This window comes from Cryptomeria japonica, chromosome 6 (genome assembly GCF_030272615.1).
Source record: "Cryptomeria japonica chromosome 6, Sugi_1.0, whole genome shotgun sequence".
Classification (NCBI taxonomy): domain Eukaryota; kingdom Viridiplantae; phylum Streptophyta; class Pinopsida; order Cupressales; family Cupressaceae; genus Cryptomeria; species Cryptomeria japonica.
This window is the reverse complement of record NC_081410.1, coordinates 411143760-411167478: the sequence shown is the minus strand read 5'-3', so window position 1 is coordinate 411167478 and position 23719 is coordinate 411143760. Positions and strand designations below refer to the sequence as shown.

Sequence of the window (23719 nt, the reverse complement as noted above, 5' to 3'; positions counted from 1 at the left end):
TGGTATGGCTTTAAAGGATGCACTTGGAGCTGTACTGGAGGAGATATGCAAGATTGTTCCAGATGGCACTCTAATTTTCTTCCCTAGCTACAAGTTGATGGACAAACTTTGCAACCGGTGGAAGGCAACTGGCCAATGGATTCGCCTGAATTCGCAAAAGACAATTTTTGTTGGTATTATAAGAAAAATATTGTGATTGAAAATGACTGCATATGTGCTAATTTAGGGTACAATGGTGGCCAATGTGCATTTATACTTAAATCAAATGGCCTTGAAATGATGAAAGATATTTTTTACCATTTGAAAATACTTTCAGATTTTCAGCATACATATCTTTTATGTAATATCATGTTATGTGCATAAAAGGGTTTCAATGTAAGGACAGGTTACATACATAAAGAAGGGTCTTTTTATCTATTCTGTGTAAGAGAAACTGGAATATCATTCCTAACGTTTTTGGCAAGCTCTTTTTTGATTTGAAGAACCCCTTTTAAATTTGGGAGGGTAATCATCCTAATTTATATTTCAAACATTCTTGGTGAATTTTTTTGATTTGGAAAACCTCTTTTAAACTTGGGAAGGTACTTATCCCTATTTACATTTTAGTATGATTTTTACTTTTAACACTTTATAATTCGACATGGAGATTTGAACCTGGGTCAAGTACCATTTCTTTCAATGTCAGTAGGAAACTTTTACAACAATTTATTTAAATTAAGAAAATTAGAGAATGTTTAGGCAGATAAAGTTGCCTAAAGTTTTATGTAATTAAGATGTGATTGGGGATTTGCCTTTGAAATTATTGCTTAGTCCTGATCATTTCAATTCAAATGAGAAACTTTTTCCAGCTCTGAAGAACTTTATCATAATTCCCTGTTGCCTGAAAACCGTATAACATCATATGAAATATATGCAACAATTGTAGCTATTATAGTTTATTTGATCTCTTTTTCTTAAATAGAGTTGTTGAAGGTACATATGTTTGACAAAGTGGTTTGTTATAATTTGTACATCATGATTTATTTTGTTTGTAATTATTTTTCTCAGAACCTAGAGGAAATCAGGACGATTTTGAGCCAGTGCTCAGTGGTTACTATCGTGCAATTTGTGGAGAAAAGAAAGGAATAGTTCGTAAGGTGAAGAATGCTCATAAACAAGTGCCTAAATATGGTAACTCTAAAGATGAATGCCATCATAGGTCGAATGGAGGTGCTGCATTTCTGGCAGTTTGTCGAGGAAAGGTTGCTTCTTGCCCCTCATCTTTGCTTTGCAAATACTTGTTGAATTTCTTATCTTTTGATGTAACTTAACCTATGACATATTTGTTTGCCACTATGTTCCATGACATTTATGGGATGGGGATGGTGGGATGCATTTTTGGGATGGTAAGGGGATGGGAGGCTTCTTTTAAGGGGACAACAATTAAAAAAATAGGGAAAATTTATTAAAAATAGGAAATTTCAGTTATTCATATATAAGGAATTCATCATATACGCTATAGAACCATATTGCATCACATTAGAGTCTGAACTTAGAATTCACATGGGAATTGAGATGCAAATTATCAAAATTTCATTGCTTTCACTGTCAATGTGCATATATATTATATGACAGTTGCAACAAATTACCCAAAGACCACAAGTTTTTCCTTTCATAGTATAAATGTATAACCTTGGTAGGTTTAACATTTTTGTCCACATGATCTGGTTTGCAATAAAGATCAGTATATAAGTGACATGACTATATATCTGTCCTAATTCATGGTGCTGATATAGGATCTCTCAATTAAGTAGATGATGTATGTTTCCAGCAAGCATGTCTCATCAAAACATGTCCTAAACATGTGAGTGACTTGTATCTGGACTATCTATTCAAAGACCCAAGGCAAAATTTCCAAAGTTACCCCGAGTTTTCGGGACGGGGACGGCAGGGGACGACAGGATGTGTTTCCGGGACGGCAAATTTTTTTGCCAAATTTGGGGACGGCGGGGGACGGCAAAGGGGACGGCTATATAAAATATAGGAAAAATTTAAAATATATAGGAAAATTTCAAAATTCTAAATGTTCATAAGAAAACATGGATAAAGCATGCATACATACATTATATTCATACGAAAACAATAAAACATGGATATAGCATGTGTATGATACTATGAAAAGTTGAAAACATTTTAGAATGTAAATTCTGAACATACAACATTGTTAATACTCAATAGACAATATGCAATTATGCATTCATAAATCAGAATTTCAATTCATTCACATTGTCAATATGCATATCAATAGACTCGGAGGTTAAATTTTCCCTACTTCTATTGACGCAGTTTCCCCCCATATTTTTCAATGGGGGTTTGGGGGCAGCGCCCCCAAGGTGGGGTCAAGGGGCATCGCCCCGCGAGGCCAAAAAAACTTATTCTTTAATAAAGGCGTTGGGTGTTATTTTTCTATTGACTCGCCAAGTTTGGCAATTTTCTAATCTCTGTGTCAAAATGCCCAAAGGCTACACTGCTGCCATATAGTTTCATTGTCAAAATTATGAATTAAATTAATAAATTAAAAATTTAATTAATGTTATCTTTTAATTTTTTTTAATTTTTAATAACAATTTGAATTAATAAGGGGCCTATATTAGAAAATTTAAATAAAAAATTGAAAATACAACTTTTTAAATTTTTTTAATATTTTTTAAGGGCCTTAGATATGGGGGACGTTTGGTCGTCCCCGGGACGGATTAGGGATGTCCCGGCCGTCCCCGGGACGGATTAGGGACGTCCCAGTCGTCCCCAGCCGTCCCCGGGACATACAGACGTCCCCCAGAGCTAGGGCAGACGTCCCCCCGTTTCGGGGACATCCCCTCAAAATACAGGGCAATTTGGGGACGGGGGGAAATGTCCCCTGGCCGTCCCCAAGTCCCCGAAACGTCCTCGGGACGGGGACGGGGGTTTCAGGTCGGGGACGCGTCCCCGGGTAACTCTGAAAATTTCAGGATCGTCAGTTACAGCCTTATGCTTTTTAACTTTTTAAACATAAATATTTATATTGTATAAAAAGAGTAATAAAAATCGGTTGCTTGTGATAACAAATACAGACAATATTAGATATTCACGACATTTTGACACATTAAATCCAAGGGAAGAGTTTAGATATCATCTTTTGATCTTTGTCAAATCGATTATTGATCATTGAATATCTAGAGTTTCTATTTTCTAATACATCTTGACGTTGATAATGAGCCGAATGACTGAACCAAGTACAAAAGAAAAGATATTTATGGCAGCCCTGAAGGCTTGGCCATCCCCAGAATGATTGATGATTGGGTATGAGGACATTTTTTAGCAGCTCCCTTGTCCCCAAAATGTCTTGGGGAAAGGAACAACTAGAAAAGTCCAAAGGACATGTCCCTAGGTTACACTGATTTGCCACATTACTATAGAAGTAGAATAGTAATTATTTTGCCATTACATTATCTAACTTCTCATGAGACATCCTAAATATAATTTGAGAGTTTTTTAGTCCACCCAAAGGAATTATCCAGCATCTATATTCTTTTTGCCAAATAAATTCTTGAACACCAAGAAACAATGATATTTGATAACATTTTCAAACAAGCAATGTTTTGTTAGCTATTAATGGTGTCAGCATCCTTTTGCTTACAAAAGTCACAACCCATTTCAAGGCATGCATTTCAACCAGGTTTTGTACAACGATATAGGGGTACGCACTTGGGCTATTTCAAGGAAAGCTTCCTTTGAACACATTTAGGTAACTTTCTAGGAGCATTCATCAAGCTATGGACATTCGACTACGAGAGCAACTTTAGTCATAAATAAGGTATTCGAGAGTTTCTTGCTTAAATTTGTATTTATTATTTATATAGGTGTTGATGTGTGCTTTATGCACATACGAACACAAAATAAAATACCAAGGTATCTTATCCTCTCTTGAACAAAGTCTCTCAAATGCTATGCTTCGCGATCAAATGAGACAACTCCAAGATTACAAAATGTTAGGTCTTGACGTGTGGATAAGTTCAATGGTTGATGTGAATCGCTGTTTTCACTTGGGGACTTACACAATTGTTCGGATTTGGAGATCTTATCATGGACTTGGAATAGGTTTTGCCAATGACTTAGGATTTTGCAACATAGCTCTTGATCTAATCTAACAATGATTTAAAAAGGACAAAAGGAATAAGGGTTTGGGAGTTCTATTCTAAAACCTAGAATGCAAGAGGCAATGAATGATTCAATGGAATCCTACTAGGCAAGGTTTCACCATCAATAAACAATTTGACACAAGCTTAGTGCAATCATCTAAGGTAAATTTTATAGATGTTCAAATTATCACCATGAACATCAATACCATCAAGGTAATGCATACCAATGGACATGCAATTATTGAAGTTAAGTTCAATTCCAAATTCCAGTTGACCACACAAGGCAATCCTACAATCGGCAAGAAAGCTAGTGGTTGGATTAAATGGATTCCACGCAAATGCATTCAATAACTCTTTCATTCAATCTACAATACTTGAAAGCAAATTCTAATCTAAATCTTGGAGGCAATGAGAACCACAAATGCATACAACACTTAAACAAAATTACCAAACTTCAATGATTGTATTCAAATCTGCAACATATAGGCGACAATTCTAAAAAGTCATTCTCTTACAAATGAGAGGCAATGGGGTTTATATAGTCTCAAATAGAATGAAGGGCCAAGATCATGCCAACAGTGCCCTACATTTGCCCTAATTATGGTTTACATAAAAAAAGAATCACCAACACAAGACTCAATGGGATGACGCTTAGTCATCAAAGAGGGAATCTTCTAGAAGATTCCGGCTTGCATCCCTCTCTCTAGCAGCATATTCCAAGAATCTAGCCAAAATTGAATCAAGCTCCTCCATGGTAAATACTGGGCAAAGCCTCTTGTTGTGCATCCATCACATCTAACGCATTTGAGAAAGAATCAAGGGCATTCAACTAATCTGGCGTAAGCTTTTGCAAACTATGGATGTGGATCAACAAGGAAACCAAATCATCTATTTGATTCATGTTCAAAGGATCCAATTGGTTGAAGTATATGAACTTCATCTTTCCTCTTAATTCCTCCAAGTGTAGACCATTAGAAGCATTGATATCTACCCCTAACAACTCTTCAATAGATGTAAGGATTGTGGATTGAATCTCATGGATTGATCCTTCCATCTCGGCACAATCTTGTCTCGCATGATCATAAGTGGACTTCCGCATGGCCAATGAACAATACCATCCCTGAAAATCATAAATATCTTCCTCGCACACAAGTCCCTCTTGGATGAGTGTGGGCATGGGGATTAGCTTCAACACCTTGAGGCGGGGAATTGTCTTCTCCTGCACCGGCTGGAAATCATCCCAAATTCCTTCCAAATATTGTATTTTGAACATGAGCATTGACAATTTGTCAAATGCCTGGACAAATTGAGCTAGGAAATCATTCGCTTGTTTTGTAACATCTTCAATCCACTTTCCAAATTTTGTATGTGTATTCCTCGCTGCCTCATGATCAAAGGGAGATCCGCGATCAATTGCAATAGGTGAGACAAAAGTAGGATCCTCGCACCTATGGGAACTCATCCTTGCAATGTATTCCTTGAGTCTCTTATTCTCATCCTTATACATATTTTTCTTTTCAATCGTCCTATCCAATCATGCCTTGATTGCTTGGGCGGTATCATAAAGTTCCTAGAACTCTTGTTTCTTTGTGGTTCGTCCAAGGTCAATCATAGTGATCTGATAATCCATGGGAGCAGCCACATCTTTGGTCACATCACTCATCGAGATAGCCACTTGTGCAATTCACACACCTGTTTCATCTCTAGCCACATTAGAGAATATATTATCCTTCATCTGCTCCTCTTTGTCTGTCCTTGCTAAGAAATCATCAATATCTTCAATGGGTTGTGTCCCTATCATCTTCTTTTTCTCCATGCGTTGTAGTAACCAATCGGGAATGGTGGAAATTCCCATCCCATCAAGGCACATCTCTCAATCAAGTTCCCTCAAAGCTGAGATGACATCATCATCCGTTTCCTTATCCTTAGTCAAATTGAACACATTGTTACCCAAACTACCATTCAATTGGATGGTGGGAGATCCTGGTTGTTCTTCATCTTCATTTTGTGGTGCCGATTACACTGTAGCATGCAACTCCTAATTGTTTTCTGGTAAGATTTCTGTATGGGAAATTTGTTTCGACTCTCTATCCTTTTTTGGCATGTTAATCTCTTCCATCGTCGAGGAACTTGTAGTGGATAAAGGAGTGCTAGACTTATGTTTTTTCTTCTTCGATTACTGACTAATAGTCTCCGTACCCTTTGCTTGGGATTCTCCGGGCATACCCTTCCTTCTTTTGGGAGCATGACTCTCCTCATCTACATGTATCCTTATATCCATTGGTGTTCTTTCATCATCATTGAGGGAAGCTTCCTCGTGTCTCATCTTTTCATAGGTAAAGGTGACATTCATTTCTCTTATCTTGTTGACATATTCGTCCACCCATTCCGTGGAGTAATCATTCAATTCCTTCATAAGAACATTCAAATCCACCACCTCTAGTTGTGTCCAACTAGGCAATAGGATAGGTTTGTTCTTTTCATTTTCATACTACGTATGAGTATGAATACTATCATTAGCTATTCGATCCGGAATGGAAAAAATTTCAAATTTCCTCATGAAATCCGCTGACATCTGGGACCACATTCTCTTCCTTACTAAATGCTCATCCATGAGATTAGCCCAGTAATCCTCAATGTTGATCTTATGTATAAACCTTTCTCCCTTGATCTTCACAATATTCTTGAATGGATTAAATGGATTCTTGCTCTTATAAATACCAAGGCGATAGAACTCAAGTTCTCCAATGACGGAACTAGTTGTAGCTGTAGTGTGGCACACCTCCAAAGTCTTCCCTAATGCAATAGGGAGAGTTATCCCTGTTCTGTGCTTCTCCTTTTGGATAAAATGAAACTCCAAAAGTTGTCTCACCACCTCAAGTGGGATCATCCTGTTTGTCGGATACTTAGGAAGTTTGTAAGGTTTGGATTTGAATCCCTGAATTCGTAGGTATGTAAAGGTAGGAAATTGTATGTACATGATCCATATTTCTCAATAAGTTGTGTTGCCTCCTTGGACAACCGTTTGTGGATCCTGCCTCGCAATAGCCTTGTGATATACATGGTGAAAGCATCATTCACCCTCCTCTTATCCTCAATCTTGTGCATATGAAGTTGTGGATAACATTCATAAACTCTGTACTGTCCTGGCCCATTCCCGACTTCACCCGTGCAAATGAGTCCTTTGTATACAACAAATCTAGCAAGCAAGTATACAAGGTAGGGAGTCATGTTCAATGTCTTGATCTTCTCCACATTTCTCAACTGGAAGTCGAGATTATCACTAATAATCTTGGCCCAATTAATTACTGTTTCTTTTGGTATGTCTTGAATAAAATAGTACATCCAACCCTCAAACAAGGCATCTTGAGGTGTCCCCATCACTCAATTGAGCAAAAATATCCAATCACTATATTCATCCTTGAAGTTTGTACATAAGAGCCTCTTGGGTACCTTAGAATGATGACGCCAAGGCTCAATGATCCACTCTTTTTTCACAACTGTCATGCACGCTTCCGCTTTCTTCAAAAACTTAGCTTCATATTCATCCTTAGTCCTTTCTCACATGTCCACACTCTTGGGGATTCCAAACACTTCCACGATTTCATCCTCGACAAGGTATGCAAGCACAACCCCCTTAGGTGACTTGATCATTCGGGTAATCAGATCATAGTTCCTGGCACATTCCACAACAAGTTCATTGCATTGTACGGATGGTGGGAGCCAACAACTTGATATATTCCACCCTTCATGATATTGGCGGAAAGAGTAGAAGGAAGTTGATTCTTCAATCCGAACATCCTTTGCCGCATCCACTCCATGTCTAGGAATTCCATGTTTGTGTCCGTAATTTTCTTCCATCAGGATGCCAACTGAGACTCCAGATAGAAACCTTCTTGCACTATCCTTAATTGCTCCTTCCTTGCAGCGATCCCGGCCTTAGCCATGGTACCTGTATGAAGCTCGAAGTCAAATATCATGAAAAAAATAACTTGAATAACTTGTTTCCAGAATTTCTTTAGTTCTAATTTTTAATGATTTTGACAAATTTAAAGACCTAAAATCAGAAACTTTACCAATTTGGAACACAAATTCTGAAAACAATATAAAATTTGATCAAATTGTGTTCTAAAACCCTCACAAAACCCCAAATTTCAGACTTGTGTAAGGTCTGATCATGGAAAATTAAGTCCGAGGACAAGCTGGTATATTCAGAAAATAATAAGTATGAGGTCCAAAAGTATACCACAAGTCTGAAAACACTTGGAAAATGAGGTATAAAAGTCTGATTTTCTGATTTCTAAGTTTGAGTACACCCTTCCAAGGTCCAATAATGGCTTCCAAAAGTCTGAAAACACCCTGCAAATGATAGAAATCAGTGTCTGGAAGTGGTCACAGCCATGTCATGTACTTGCATTTGAATTGTTTTACCTCGCCAAGGTTGAGAATGGTCACATCTGGGCACTATTATGTGGCTGGAAATAATGTTTCAGTCTGAAGACAACTCAAAAAATGAAGTTTTAGACCTGCACCAGCAATGGTGTCCACATAAAATGCCCCCAAACTCTCCAAAGATATTGTCCAAACAAATTGGCTAAGTGCATTGATGGCTGGAAAATGATTTTCAGATCTGGAAATGAAATATTCAGTCAATGACCAGCAATGGTGCTCATCTATGGTGTTCCAACTCTCAATCAATGGCGGCTAGCCAACATTTAGACAAAATCTCCATGATTCCCAGCCATGGCGTCAAGCAAAACATTCACAAATTGCTCCCAAATTGTGAAGTTCCCAGCAAACGCAAAATCGTGGCATTCAAATAATGGCGCTAAACTTCACAAATTGCCAAATATGGGGGCTCAATCAGCCACTTAAATCACTGTAACTCCTCTAGTAGTGGCGCCTAGGTCTGATTGGGCGAATTGCCCTCTTCAATCTGCAATTCTCTTCAACAATGGCGTCCAAAATGACACTTGGGCAAAAAGCGCTCAGCTGGAACTTTCAACTTGCTTCCAATCAGCCACTTAACTGTCACATCAGCAACTTATATTATTATTATAATGTTGGCTGGGGCAACTTATACACATTTTCACCTTGATATTTCACCACACAAGCAATGTGGGATAAAAACTTGCCTTTTATACAGCTTGGGGGAAAATCACTTTGCCTTGGGATTAAAATTTATCGTTAAATAATTATTGCTGGGCGTTAAATAATTCACATCAAGGCAAAGACAATTAAATTTGATCACACTTGCCATTTTAAATCATTCACTTTCATTAAATTTGAGCCTGTTGGGGAAAATCGATTTTCATTTGGACACATCAAATTGCCTTATTTCATTCACCTTGTCCCAAAATTTCACTTTGGGGAAAATCGACCCTCATTAGGACAATAACAATTCATCATTTTACTTGCATTGTCTGAAAAAAATCATCTTGGGGAAAAACGTGGGTCATCTTGTTGACATGTAGCTAGGTTGGATCCCTAGTGAGGGCCGACCTAGTCTTGGAATTGCTAATTGGCCTTTCGGCCTTAGCTAGCAATTCTCCATAAAATGCGCATCTTATATGTTTAATATAAAGGTATTGGTCTGGCCTTAAATAAGTAACTTGTAATTAAATAGGATTGACCCTATTCTTGGCGTCAAATCAGTAAGGCCGACTTGAGGTCTTTTAGGTAGCCTTACCTCATATATATTCAATTGTCTTGTAGTCTTTCACATACAATGAACATATGCAATTCGCAGTAAGCGAACTTGTGCTTGGGGGTGACGATAAGACCTTATCGTCTATGGTTGGGAAGGCAACAATCTGATGTTTGCTTGTGGTGAACAAGCACAGCCCGGAAAGTCAACAATCTGGACTCCAAAATCATGTTCATTTCATCACTTTTGTCCACGCATCAAATTTTGGGGAAATTCGATCCCCATCTGGACACATTAACCTCATTCATTTCATCAAATTTGTTCGTAAACTGGTTTTAGGGAAAAACGACCCCCATTTGGACAAGGAATGTTGTCTTCACTTTGCATCGTTACACTTCACCTTTCATCCCTGAGGAAATCTGCACTTCATCAGGACAATTTGCAACACTTAGTCAAATTTTTTGGCCTTCCAGTGGAAATATGTGGTCCATCAGGACTTAGTTCGGGAAACTTTGTGAAAAACGCCCTTCACTAGGACACATAATGGGGAAAATCACGCTCCATCGGGACAAAGTCCTAAAACTCAAGGGAAAAACCTCCTTCATCAGGACAAACTGATTTATAACCTCAATTTCATGTTTTCACTTTTCCATCAGGACTTGGATGATTTTCACACCAAAAAATGTCTAGAGTTATCAAAATTCATCGTTATGCATCAGAACATTCACCATTTTAACTGGATTTTGAGAATTGGGATCTTTCGGGACAATGTGCAATTTTGACTTAATTTACCTACTAGGAGCAAGAAAATGATCCCTAAAGGAACTCTTTGACGCTCAAGCACAAAAATATCATTGACTTACAACAATTAGGCATATTTACGCTCAAATTCAAAACTTGTTGCAACCTTAAGACAAAATTTAGGATCGCTTAGACAATTTGACATTTTTATGATCCTATTCAAAATTTAAAACCCTAACTGCACCTTAGGCATGATCGCTTCAAAACTGAGACTCGGATATTGAAAGCTCAAAATTTGCTACCTGATTGCCAAAACCCTATACTAACAAGACACAAAAAGTAGGAAAGAGGGGGTCCCCGTTTGCAATGGGGCGATGTGTGAAAAGGTCACAACAATAGGTAACCTAAAATTGTTGTTGTAGGCCTTTGAAGATAGAGAAGGTTATTAGCCAAGGATATCAATTATAGAGCACATTTGCGAGAAGAAAATCTTCATGAGGGCCCTCATGTTCTCTTTGATTCTTATTTCTTACTTAGTTTTATCCCACCATATACTTACGTATTCCTTTATGATATATGCCGTTTTCTAGTTTCTTGCCAAAGATCTTGATGGATTGACGCATGCATTTGAGGGTTATCTTTCATGATCATCTACAACAACGACCCCTTACACAATCATCCAGGTGCCTTTGTTTGTTGGATCTCCATGGTGCAACCCAAATAGTCAATGGATTTTCTCTAGCTCATCATTTGTCATCATTGTGGAGGTGCAATGAACCCAACCATTAGGCAGGAAAGTACACTAATCAAAATCTCTAGAAAATCATTAGGTTGATCTTCCTCTTCGCTTGGCACTTAACTACCTCCTTTTGTATCTTCTCTTGTATATTGTAATTGTTTTGCGGCTTCGATCACTAAAGGTGGCACAATCTTGAGGAATCACAATTTTGTATAAATATGGGTTATCTCCCTTCTTTAATTATCTTTTACCTCATGATGTAATACCTTGTCTCTATTATGGAAGTAAGTTGAACTTGGCTCATTGTACTTCACCTCTAAGCACGAATGGGAGGTTGAAATTTGAAAGGAGAGTCAAATTGATCTGTTTTTGTTTTTGTTGTATTACCTCTTTTCCTTTCATTTCTCTAAACTTTAGCTTGACTTGACTGACGAAGAGAAAGGGTGGATTTTTCCTGTTGAACCAACCAACCAACCAACCAACGGCCTTTAGAATAGTGCCCTCCCCATCTATATAGGTAGGGGCCCCCCGTTGGGCCTATGTGTGGAGGTTTGGCTCTCAATTCCAACCAAAGAGTCCTATAAGCTCTGTATCTAGCCTCTCACTATGGTTGCTAACCCTAACCCTTTTACCTATTGTGGTTAGTGTAGATTAATATTAGTGCTAGAAGTAAGTTGTTGCATCCTTGCACCAATAGGGTAGAGTAGCTTAGATTAGACAATCAATATAGGCTTGAAAAGGACCAAACCTTTTGCAGAGATTCCTATTGTGCTTTGGGAAAAATGATTGAATGTGATGGATTTTTTAGTTGTTGGGGTTTGTGGATCCAATGCTAAGCTGAAAGACAAGCACAATCAGTAGTGGGACCGATTGGGTTTGGTGAACATTGTCGCAGACACCCCTGTTCTCCCCTCTACTATCCTTTGGTGGAGGTTGTGCCTCTCTACACGCTTCACTTGCCTTGATCCATGAGTGCGACCTGAAAATTTCCCTCGCCTCTATTAGGTGAAACATGTTTGCCACTGTGGGAGCTTGAAACCACCAACAATGAACTTGCCATTCTTGAATTGAACACACACAAATTCACTTTGAGAAATTCTTTTATCAGCAATTTAAAATTTACTAAGATTTGAGGTTTTTCAATCATCTAGGAGATGCTTGATGCTCAATTTGACTGGTATAGTGCTTTCCATCTTTGGATAAATGCATAAACAAAAGTTGTCAGTCAAACTCTTGCCTGCACTGTTGTGTTGTACAACAATGTGCATCCACATTCATTGGATAAAACCCTTCATTCAGTACACTTATAATGTAGCTCTACACAGTTCTGTGGGGCATAATCCATTTCAAATGTCTCAAGTTCTAGCAAGCCATGATGTGGCTATCGCACCTATCACGTTCATTGGCACATCAACAAATTCTTAAGCAACAGCAATAGAAGTACAATGAGTGCCATAGTGCACAATCTACACCTTATGAATTCGAAGTTGGTGATAAGGTCTGGTTGCATCTTCCAAAAGGGTGTGTCAAGAGTTCACATTTGGTGATCAAGCCTTTGCATTACGGGCCTTTGACCATTTTTTCAACCATTTGAAGAACTGCTTTCATTCTTTGTCTATTGTGATACTTGTGCCTTCATCTTGTTTTCAGTGTGTAACTCTTCAAGCCACACTTTTGACTTTTCACAAACCAACAATGACCTAACATCCTTCAAACTATGATACTAAACACATTCAAACACACCAAAAAATCATATGATCAAGAGGACCACAACATGCACCCAACATGCCACATATTAGATGTTTCGAGTTATGAATATAGGGCAATATGATGATTAGTCTATGTGGCACAACTTTTGGCAACATGTAGTTTGATTTTGGCACCTAACAAAAGATGCAATGGTGGAGGGCGTTGCTTTTGAAGAAAGGCTAAAATGTTTGAGTCAAGCCTTACTCTATCTCTCACCTTGGTGGTGCAGACTAACCAACAAGGACCACTGTCAAACGGCATGGTGCCAAACTGCAGTACCATCCTACCAATAAATTGGAACCATTTTAGAATTTGAACTGTCTGATAACCATCGCTTATAATTGTATAAATATGTGTTTATACTCAAGCTTGAGGAGGGATGCCAAGGAAGAAATCTAAATCCAGCTTGACAGATCAGCAAGGACACTCTTTTGAGTCTTTGGTCACAGAAAATTTCTCATTCCCAGTCTTGGAACTTTGTAACCATATGTATTATCCTTATTCATTTTGAATTGAACAGTAGTATTTTGGTATGTCATCATCTTCATGAATTTATAATGGTTTTGCTACCTTGCAGTCTATTCCACATTCAATATAGCTTTCCAGCATGGAGTTTGGGGGTTTTATGTTCATCAGCATTTAAAGGCTAGCCAATGGTCCCATTACCCATACGTCCTGATTTAGCAAGATAGGGGCCTCATTGAAGAGCTCCTCCATTCTTTGGGATTTTTTTGCTTGTTTGGGATGCGTTTGTGCTGGTGTGTCAGTGGTATGACAGTACTCTCCCTCCAAAGATGATTGACATTGACAATCCTTGCAATGGTATCTGTGTGATTGAACAAAGTTTGATGAAAAAACTTCAGAATGGAGGGTCTTTCTTCTTGCATGGAATGACAGATGGAAATGTATTTTTGATAATCTTTTTTAGGGCTCTCAAATTACCAATCAACAAGTTGAAGAGGTTGTGGATGTTGTCTTTCTGAGTGCTTTTTGATTAAATAGCTTTTGGTAGACTACTAAGAATGTTGTTGATATTAGCCAAGGCTACATGGATTTAGAATTCCTTGAAATTTGAGGGATTTAGGGGTTCCGCAGCATTTTCAGTATTAACAGTAATACAAGGATTTTACATTGGAATTAGATCAGCTTTGTAATTCTCAGGATTTTCCAGAGAGCATGTGAGTGAGATGGGGTTTCCAAACCTAATTGGTGTTGGATGATAGATAGTTGCAAGGATGTCACTGTTGTAACGAGTTGGGAATCTGGGTAGGCTGAGTAGTAGAAGGGGAAGGGAATGCAAGGCTTGGAGAAAGGCTTGACAGTGGAGGAAAATCTAAATGGGGTTGACAACAAGACTGGATTCCTTCATAGAGCAGGAATCTAATGGACAGCAGCACCCACTTTTGTTATGAGCACCATCAGTGGAGTTAGTACTTGCCTGGATTTCTGTTTCAGGCATTCTGGAAAGTCAATCTCTTGTGATTCTTCTTAAAACATAAAAGTTATAGCACCTCGTGGTTCAACCTGGTGACCATTCTTGAGTAGAGCAGCCATAGGTTCAGGTTATTTTATCTTTCTTGTGAAGTCCTGAGATGCTTATGATTTTTAGACACCTACAATTGCAGTAATATAAACATACATTTATCAAATTTTCCACCAGTCTCGTACTTCTCAAATTCTACTTTGTGTTTATGTGGATGCTCCAGAAGACAATGTCTAATCTGAAATTTCTCTTGAAATTTTTGCAGTGAGTGTACCTTACATTTCTGAGTTGCACAGAAAAGGAATTTAGTATTTGAACTTTGGTAGGGTCTGAGATTAGATCCAGTTGAAGGGGACATTGTATTGTCATCTTTGACTCATTTGGATTTGCAATCATTTGAGTTTGGATTTAGAAGATCTAAAGCTCAATATGACCATCAGCTATTGGAAACCAGCTTCCCATTGACACTGTAGAACTTAAGACATGAGGGAAATGACAGAATGTATTAAATGCACCAATTCTCTAACCCATGGATCTGTTAGATGGCTGCCTTGATCACTCCAAATGTGTGATTTCTATTGTATGCCTTCTCCAGAGCCATATATGGAATTCCTTCCACATGCCTCTTGACAGTACAAATTTTCTAAATGGTATGCTAAGAGTTTTTAACATGGATGCCTCATCAATGCCTTACAGAGCTGTCAACTGAGGAAAAACAAGCTTTTAGTGGGGTTGCTTAGATTTTGTTTTAGTTCGGAGTGAATCTCATATGAGATGTTGAAGTGTGTTTTTTATGTTGATGACACAAATCAAGCTTTAGTAAGAAAATTGGTAACTGTCTATGATCATGGATTGACATGTTACCATCATGAGTTCTTCCCACAGAGTGATTAAGTTGGCAGGTGGTGAAATGGTGTGTTTACTATGTGGATTGGGTTCCAAGTTGGATGCATTGGCTGCTTGGAGGATTCAGGATTGATTTCGTAGGAAGGAAATAGTTGTTTGAGCTTGGTGTTTTGTAGTCTGCAGGATGACTGGGGGGTGTAGATTGGAGGCCAGTTTGAAATATATGAGCCACACTGCCTTTGAAGTTGCTTTCGGCATCCATATGGATTCAAAGAGACAGCACTGAGTTTGGCATGCCACACAAGTATAATGTGAAAGGTCTTGCATTCATGCCACAGCCATAAGCCCGGGAATGCTTAGAAAGAGTAATATTGATCTGGAGTCAACACATTCGATGACTGGTTTGCAAAGTGTTTGTCTGATGGGGGCATTGGAAGGAGGAAACATCCTCAGACAAATTGGAGTACTTTATACACTTGCATTCTATAATAAGAAATTTAAAAGTGAGAGCTATCAGATATTGTAGTTTATTATATGTGTCTCTTATGTATTGTAGATTGCAGATACTTCATGACCTCCTTACATTGTGTATTATCATGATCTGTTTCCAAAATTAACTTCAATGAATTTTGTTAGTTGCAAATTTCAATTTAATGCAGTTATATTCTTCTAGTTCTGCAGTTGCCAATCTCATAATCACTGTAGCGTAAGAAAGTTCATCCGTGTTGACATCGAACTGCTCATTTTGAATTAAATAGTGTTAAATAACATCTTGAAAAATTACGTGCTCTTACTGTAACAATGCATCATTTTGCAGGTATCTGAGGGAATTGACTTTGCAGATGAGAATGCAAGAGCTGTTGTATCCTTCTTATCTTGTAGTTATTATTTAGTAATTTACAGGCAACTTTAGACTATAGTTGTTGCTAAGAGTAAATCTAAAGGACAAAAAGATAGAGTAAAAGCAGTGGATATCTTTATGAAACAACCTTGACTAGTGTAGGTTGTGGTTGGCATTCCATTCCCAAACAAGTAAGACCCTTCTTCAGAATCTTTTCTTCTATTTGATGGAACCGTTATCCTAGTCTTTTGACCTAAGCTTATGAATTTTTTCTTAACAGGAAAGATATTCAAGTTGAATTGAAAAAGCAATACAATGATACATACAAATCTTCAAAGAATCTTCTTAGCGGAGATCAGTGGTACTGTCAGCAAGCATTTAGAACACTAAATCAGGCCGTGGGTGAGTCTTCGAGCTATTACATGGAAGTGACAAATGTGCAGTATCATTCCCTGCATCGAGAGTTATAGTTTTCTCCTAGCTAGTTTGAAGAAGCGCGCCTGTTTCCTTCTTTATGTAGAGTATAGCTTTTCTATTGTGGACAATCAGTAATTCAAAATTGATTGCAACCAAGGTAATTATGTTTGCAGGGGTTCTTGGTAGTAAGCTAATTCTTTTTCCTTCTCGCAGGCCGTTGCATTCGGCATCGACTTGACTTTGGTGCCATCATTCTGTTGGGTAAGAATCCCGTCACCACATACCAAGATTCTGGAATATATTTTAAAGTTCTGTAGATGTCATTGCAGCAATGAGATTGTTCTGAACTAAACATGAGTTGTGCATTACAGATGAGCGTTTCAAAAGAGCTAGAAACTTAGAGTACATGTCGAAGTGGTTGCGAAGCTCTATTAGGCAGTTTGACAACTTTGGTGAATCTCTTGAGGGGTTACGTGACTTTTTTAGTAGATATCAGGTAAAGCTGAATTGATATCACAATTCTGTTAGCTGGATATATTACGCTTTTGCACATTAAAATGTTAACTTCTGGTTTCTACCATTTTATCAGGACCAAAAACCAGAAATACTCACTGGTCACAACTTAATAACAAAATGTTTACTTATGGACGATTCTGATCTTCTCATTTGTAAAGAAAATTCCTCTGTTCCAAATGTTAAAGCCAGTGCTAAAGAGGTTACTGAAAATGTAACACACAAAATAGAAGATTTCTTTTCTTCCAGACGATCTAAAAAGGACAACAGCATTACACAGAAAGTCAAAAGTGCTAGGGATTCAATAGAAAAGATTGATTATCCAGGTGATGCCAATACGAGGAAGAATGAATACAGCATTACTAAACCAGCAATTCAGGTTGAGGATGATTTTTCTGATGGTGAAGACCATTTTGACTCAAACCAAATCATTCAGAAACACTCCAAGTAAGTTTGCCTTTAGTTTTTCAGAGTTCTCAAATTCTACTTCGTAATGGATGTAACTGACATCTCTATATGTTGAATTTTTTTCATGATTGCCAGATACTTTAAACAATCTTCTTTGCAAGAGACCATTGGTATTGAGTCTTCTTTGCAGGAGACCATTGATATCGAGTCTACTTTAAAAATAGAGGACCCGTCTACAAAAATTAATTTGTCTAGTACCCATTTTTCATCTTTGAATGAGGCTGAATCTGTGCAAGTGTGCCAAGTTGAGACAGCAAGACAAGCAGTAGCTGCAAATGGTTCAAGTCAAGTTTCCCTTGCTTCACCATGCTTGGTAAATGGTTCTACATCTCTTGTTTATGGAGAGAGGTTTAATGCTTCAAACTTAACACCAAGCAGAGGTTCAGAAGGTGAGTTTGTCTCCAATCATTATACATCAACTTCCGTAGGTATGAGTGGAAGCAATAGTTGTAGAAAAAAGAGGAGCCCAATCAGGTGTCAATTGGACTGTGAGAGAAAAACACTACTTTTTGGCCAACTAACAGAATCAAATAATTTGCACCAACAAGATCAAGTAGAGTGCAGCATGTCACCACAAAATAAGGTTATTTCATGTCAGAAGATCGGAAACTTGTGCTCGGGAGGGAATGCATTGTCACCTTTAGACAGTCAATGTGAATCTACTTTCTTCTCTAGCTCTACTGCTCGTTCAACTGTGGTTGAGAGTTTGGACTGTGGTGATAATGGGGGTGGAGTTATGGTACAAACTGAAAGCATTCAGTCATCAGATTTGCGAACAACAAAGCCAGTGCCGGATTCATCGCTTTGTTCTTCACCAGAACACAAATATAAACTTACAGCAGTAGCAAGCAAAGATATAGCTGAAAAGACCTATTCAATATCGTGTAAATTTTGTGGTAAATTCTTTGGCTTGCCTGAAAAGCATTTTCGTGTTCGGTGTACCGTAGCTTCCTTGTCAAAATCTTATGTTAGTGGTTTAGCAAACGGACAGCAAGACCGTCAATCTAATGTAGACACTTTTCAAGACAGACCAGCTGTGACCCCGGTTATAATTTCGGACATTGCATGTTTGAATCCACTTTTCACAAGATCTGGCTCGAAGCAATGCTCTTTGACTAGTCGCTCTGCAGATGATAAACGGGAAAGTGTATGGGTAGAGCAGGACGGTTGTGTGTTCAGGGCTCTATTTTGTCCTCGGTGTGAAGCTTCTAAAATTTCAGTGGGCGTTCATGTGGTGGCAACAGATGTGTCTAATATGTCCTTGCTGGGCAAGGTAGATATAAATTTATAATGTGCTTTTTAAACTTAAAACGTGAAAAATATATACTTGTAAAATGAACTGGAAAGCGTACTTGATAAGAAATGCACCTTATTGTAATCTGGCATTATCTTTTGCAGGTTATTTTTCTGAGAGACCATGTAAAACTAATTGATGCTGAACCTTCAGTATCAAGAGAGGTTTAATTCCTACCTGTGTGTTGATCAATTATAAATTGAATATGCAGTACTTTTGTAAATGGACTTCCCTATAGAACTCTAGCACTCATTTTTGGTTGAATGGTTTCCTAGGTTCACGAGCATCAAAATAATATCAATGTCAGTAACGCTGTGGATGTTTCTTCAATCGAGGACTATTCTTATAATTCTAATCCGAAGAGAGCAAGGTACTTTTCCACAGCCAGAACAAAGGTATGCAGAACAACTAAATTGGGCTTATCTAACATACAAGATTGAGATCTTTATTTTATTTTCCCCAGTTTATTTTGCCTCCTTAATCTCATTTTATCATCATCGCAGTTGAAGCTTCCGAAGAAAGATTAGAGTTCGAAGAGAACAGACACTTAGATGTAGAAGCAAATGCCCTTGCATATCATGTGCTAATTTGCCGGTAAACTTCCTGGTTCGTGAATGTGAAAGAGTTTTCAAGGAGGCACAACTGCAAATAAATGTAAATTTATCTGGATGTTATGGCGAATAATAGTTGAGAATACCAGCTTCTCTACCCTGCCATACACGCAGTTATCATATTTGTATAATATCATTCAATTATTTCTTATCGAATAATTTGGAGGTTGTTGCAGTTAATTTTTACTTCTGCTAGTGTATTTATCGTGGATAAAATTGCGTGAAAGATGTTATTTATTTATTTATATTTTTTAAATTTCTAAATTTTTAAATATTACGTACATATCAAAAGTTTTTAAAGATAATAAATGAATTTTTCATCTCCTTCATATTATAAAAGAGTAAGGATTATAATTTTTTTTTTATGTACATTATATTATTTACTTTTTTTTTTAATTAATTATAAGGAATAAAATATTTATAGGTGTATCATGTAGCAGAGAAGACATAGATTCTCAGAACCATAAGTCCAGTACTGGAGAAATCAATTTACTATATAGATAATTGAGAATGTAAGTGACTCGTGTACAAAATTGATCCCATGTATTATATACAAAATGGGCCTTACATAGTGTACACATACAAGAGTGAACCATGTAAGTTGAAATGTTTTGTTGTGACCATGAGTGAACAAAAAAAGGAGTTGTTGATCATGCATAAGGTTTTTACTATTCAATCCAAGAGGTCCACCCAAGGGGGGCTTCCATATAGATAATGGTCCTATTCCATGGTATTGCTCCCATTGTTGCTAACTGGGCTTGAAGTATGCCTTTCAATCTTCTTTCCTTCATTAATATCGTTCATAAAAAGTTACCAATGCATTGCCGAAGGGAGTTCTTTCCATGTTAAATTTGGACCAAGTGTAACCATGTAGAGTTCAGATGTAAAGACCTTGGTTGTCCTGTCCTTAATGAACCTCTCAAATTTCCTATTTGCAAGTCTTGTAACAATGGAAACTTGCAAGTCAACATTGTGAAAAATGAGTCTCCCTAGAGACTTAGTAAGCAACCTATCATTTCCTTGATACTTTTCCTCATTCTTAATATTCCAAATAATCCAAAGAATTTCACAAGATAAGAGGGACCAAAATAAATTGTTGTCCTTTTTTATGCCTTAAATGTGACCAACCACATCATGATAATTAGAATCAGCAGAGAAATTAATTCCAAACAAGTTCCAGATTTCCTTAGCAATAATGTAGTCAAAAGAGAGGCTTGGTATAATCAACAACCCTACAAATGCTACAAATATCAATATCATGTTAATTATTCTTAAAAGGAAGTTTATGAAGTGTAAAGAGCCACTTGAATCATTTCTTTTTAGGATCAATGTTACTACCCCATAAATGAGTAAATGCTTTTTGCCAATCATTATTATTGCAATCCAGCCGCCACAACATTACAACATAAAGCATCATAAACCATTTTAGCTTTGGTCCTCATGAGTGGAGTACTATCCACCTAGGTGAAGGATCAATATCTATCTACATCCTTAGCACACGACTTAGGGAGTTGGAGATTGAGATAGGCCTCCCTCAATGTGGAATATGTCTTCCAGTTGGAAGCATGTAGTTGATGCTTCTGACAAAGCTCAAACAAAGACGTTAATTGGCCATACTAGAGATAATATCATTAAAACAACAAACACCATTAAGAGCCTAGCTTTTTGTAGAGCATCCTTGAAAGAGGGTGAGAGGTCTACCCTTGTGGAATAAGTTCCACCATATAGATCTTTCACCAAAAACAATGTTATTATTATCGAGAATCCTATTATTAGAAATCAGGTGTGTAATGTGTTCCTAATCCTTCCATATTGCCTTGTAAACATTAGAACTAATTGAGGATATGTGGAAACTACCAGCAATGAGGTCACTAATGGGGGACAATTTCTAGGCCTTTGCTTACCTAGGGGCAACAAGCTTTATATAATTTCCAATTAAAACCTTCTAGGGTTCTTCCCCTTCTTGAGCATGAAAGATCCATTTGGCAGTTAGAGCAATCCCTTTTATCTTAAGTTCCTTCAATCTCAAACCACCCATCTTCTTACCAAGACAACACCAACTCCATCTGATTGAATGCCACTTCCTGTTACCTTTCCCATCATACCATATGAAATCTTAACCATCCTTTGAATATCATTAATCTAGTAATTATTAAACATCCAGATTGAGGCACAGTACACGCTATAAGAAGATAGTATCTTCTGACAAACCTGAATTTTGCTAGCAAGAGAAAGGTGATAGTTCTGATACTAATTGTTAAGTACAGATGCCAAGCTAACAAGATGAGAGGGGGGGGGGGGGGTGAATCATACAAACTTAATCTTCCATAAAAACAACAGATTCAATCTCGGTAACATATACTTCAACAATATAACCAAAACTACTAAACATGCAAACTTATAAGCATATAAACATCATGACACTCATAACACCAGATTTAACGTGGAAACCCAAATAGGGAAAAACCACTGTGGGATTTCGGACCCACTAAGAAATATGCTCGGTTAAAAGCAAATCCTGTTAAAGATTACATTCACATTGCTAGATGTGACCCGGTTAAGGGATTTCCCTTAGATCTGTTAGGATCTTCACCTTGTTAAAGGAAATCAAACACTCAATCAGAATGTCACCTTGCTAGAGGGTTTTACAAATAAGACTGTTAAGTCCACTCGGTTAAGAGATTTTCTGTCACTTTACAAAATAATAGTAATAAAATATATCTGCAACTTCACATCAAAAATGCTAAAGCAGATTCTTATTTGCTCAAATACAATCTAGTCATAGGACTTATCTTGTCCCTCTGCTGGGCTCTATACTCTGTTAATCAAATAGGTCTTCAAGCTTCTGAGCTTGGTAATCACTATGTAGCATCCCTGTGCTTACACTTGCTCGCATACATTGTTTATCAACAGTTCCTTATTTATAAACAATTTGCTAACCGCTTAATCTCCTTGATCACATATCCCATGATCAATCATAGCCATCAAATCTTTAAACTTGACCAGGTTCAATGTATCCTTCGATCTGAAAATGTTTTACCTCGCCTTGGAACTTGCATACATTTCATGGAACTTGTGCTAAGGTATTGCGGTTCAATTTGAGCTGTAGATCTTTTTGCCGATCTTCTATTGCCATAGATTCTTTTAACAAACTTCATGCACGACATACCAATCATTTAATCTATTCCAGCTCATCAGCGTCCTTCATTAAATAACGCTTTTAATCATTTAATGCATTCTGTTACAGCTCGGTTGCAACTCGGTAAATACTAAACTTCACTCGGTAGACATTCCGCCTTCATTAACCGATAGCGATAACCTTAGGGTTTACCGACTAGGTTCCTTAGGGTTTACTGACTAGGTTCTTTGCTTGATAACATAGTATAGTATTAACCTTACAATTTACAACATATGCATGATGTTAAAACAATCTAAACATCATGATCTCATCATTGTCTGACTCGGTAATAGTTGCCCATTGAATACCTTATTCATCCCCTTATTCATCATATTCTTTCCTATGTCTTTTACCGACATCTTTATATTCTTCAAATCATACTTCTTAAGATATGGCAACATCATACTGAATTAGAAAATCAATTTCTTGACATCAATGACAAAATAATAATATTAAGACAGTAAACATCCTTAATCAGTTATATCCATAATCATCAACAACCTTCTCAATATCCTAATTGAAATGCCAACAATCTCTTTATGTTTGGTATAATGCCAACAAAAGGTACTACTTATTCCATTTGACTAGCTTGCTTTCCAATTTACCTTTAATCCATAACCACATTTCTCTTAGACATGTGTTAATAGAGAAGGGAATGCCCAGATATCTAACTTGTTTGGAGGGGCCTCCCCATTGATAGTTATACTTATTGAGCCATATGGGAGGGGTCTCATCGAATCCAAGAAGGGTGGATTTGGTTGCAGATATTGTAGCCCCCAAGACCTCACAAAACACGTTAGATTTAGCATTAAGGAGTCCATATTGGCTTATACAAGTTCTTGGAATAGGGTTGTATTGTTCACTAACTGGATATTAATTAGGTCCACTTTATTAGGCAAAGAAATGTCTTTAATCCTTGGACAAATGGTAGATTCTGTAAGTAGATAGTAAATAGCATGAGAAGCAATAGCAAACAAGGTAGGAGCAAGTGGACATCCTTGCCTAATAGACCTCCCTAGCTTGAGGGACTAAGCA

At 37.5% G+C, this 23719-nt stretch overlaps 1 protein-coding gene across 1 annotated transcript in view; it reads left to right on the top strand.

The window, feature by feature from the left end:
• Window positions 1-19692, top strand: part of LOC131050048 (uncharacterized) — a 98945-nt gene extending 79253 nt beyond the window's left edge. Inside the window, exons 17-28 of the mRNA XM_057984186.2 lie at window positions 17-173; window positions 1048-1241; window positions 16180-16224; window positions 16366-16394; window positions 16484-16605; window positions 16834-16881; window positions 16992-17116; window positions 17210-17580; window positions 17677-18874; window positions 19000-19059; window positions 19171-19290; window positions 19399-19692. Coding sequence (XP_057840169.2) covers window positions 17-173; window positions 1048-1241; window positions 16180-16224; window positions 16366-16394; window positions 16484-16605; window positions 16834-16881; window positions 16992-17116; window positions 17210-17580; window positions 17677-18874; window positions 19000-19059; window positions 19171-19290; window positions 19399-19422 — 2493 coding nt within the window. The 3' untranslated portion in view covers window positions 19423-19692. The remainder of the gene's footprint in view (window positions 1-16; window positions 174-1047; window positions 1242-16179; window positions 16225-16365; window positions 16395-16483; window positions 16606-16833; window positions 16882-16991; window positions 17117-17209; window positions 17581-17676; window positions 18875-18999; window positions 19060-19170; window positions 19291-19398) is intronic.
• The last annotated feature ends 4027 nt before the right edge of the window (window positions 19693-23719 follow it).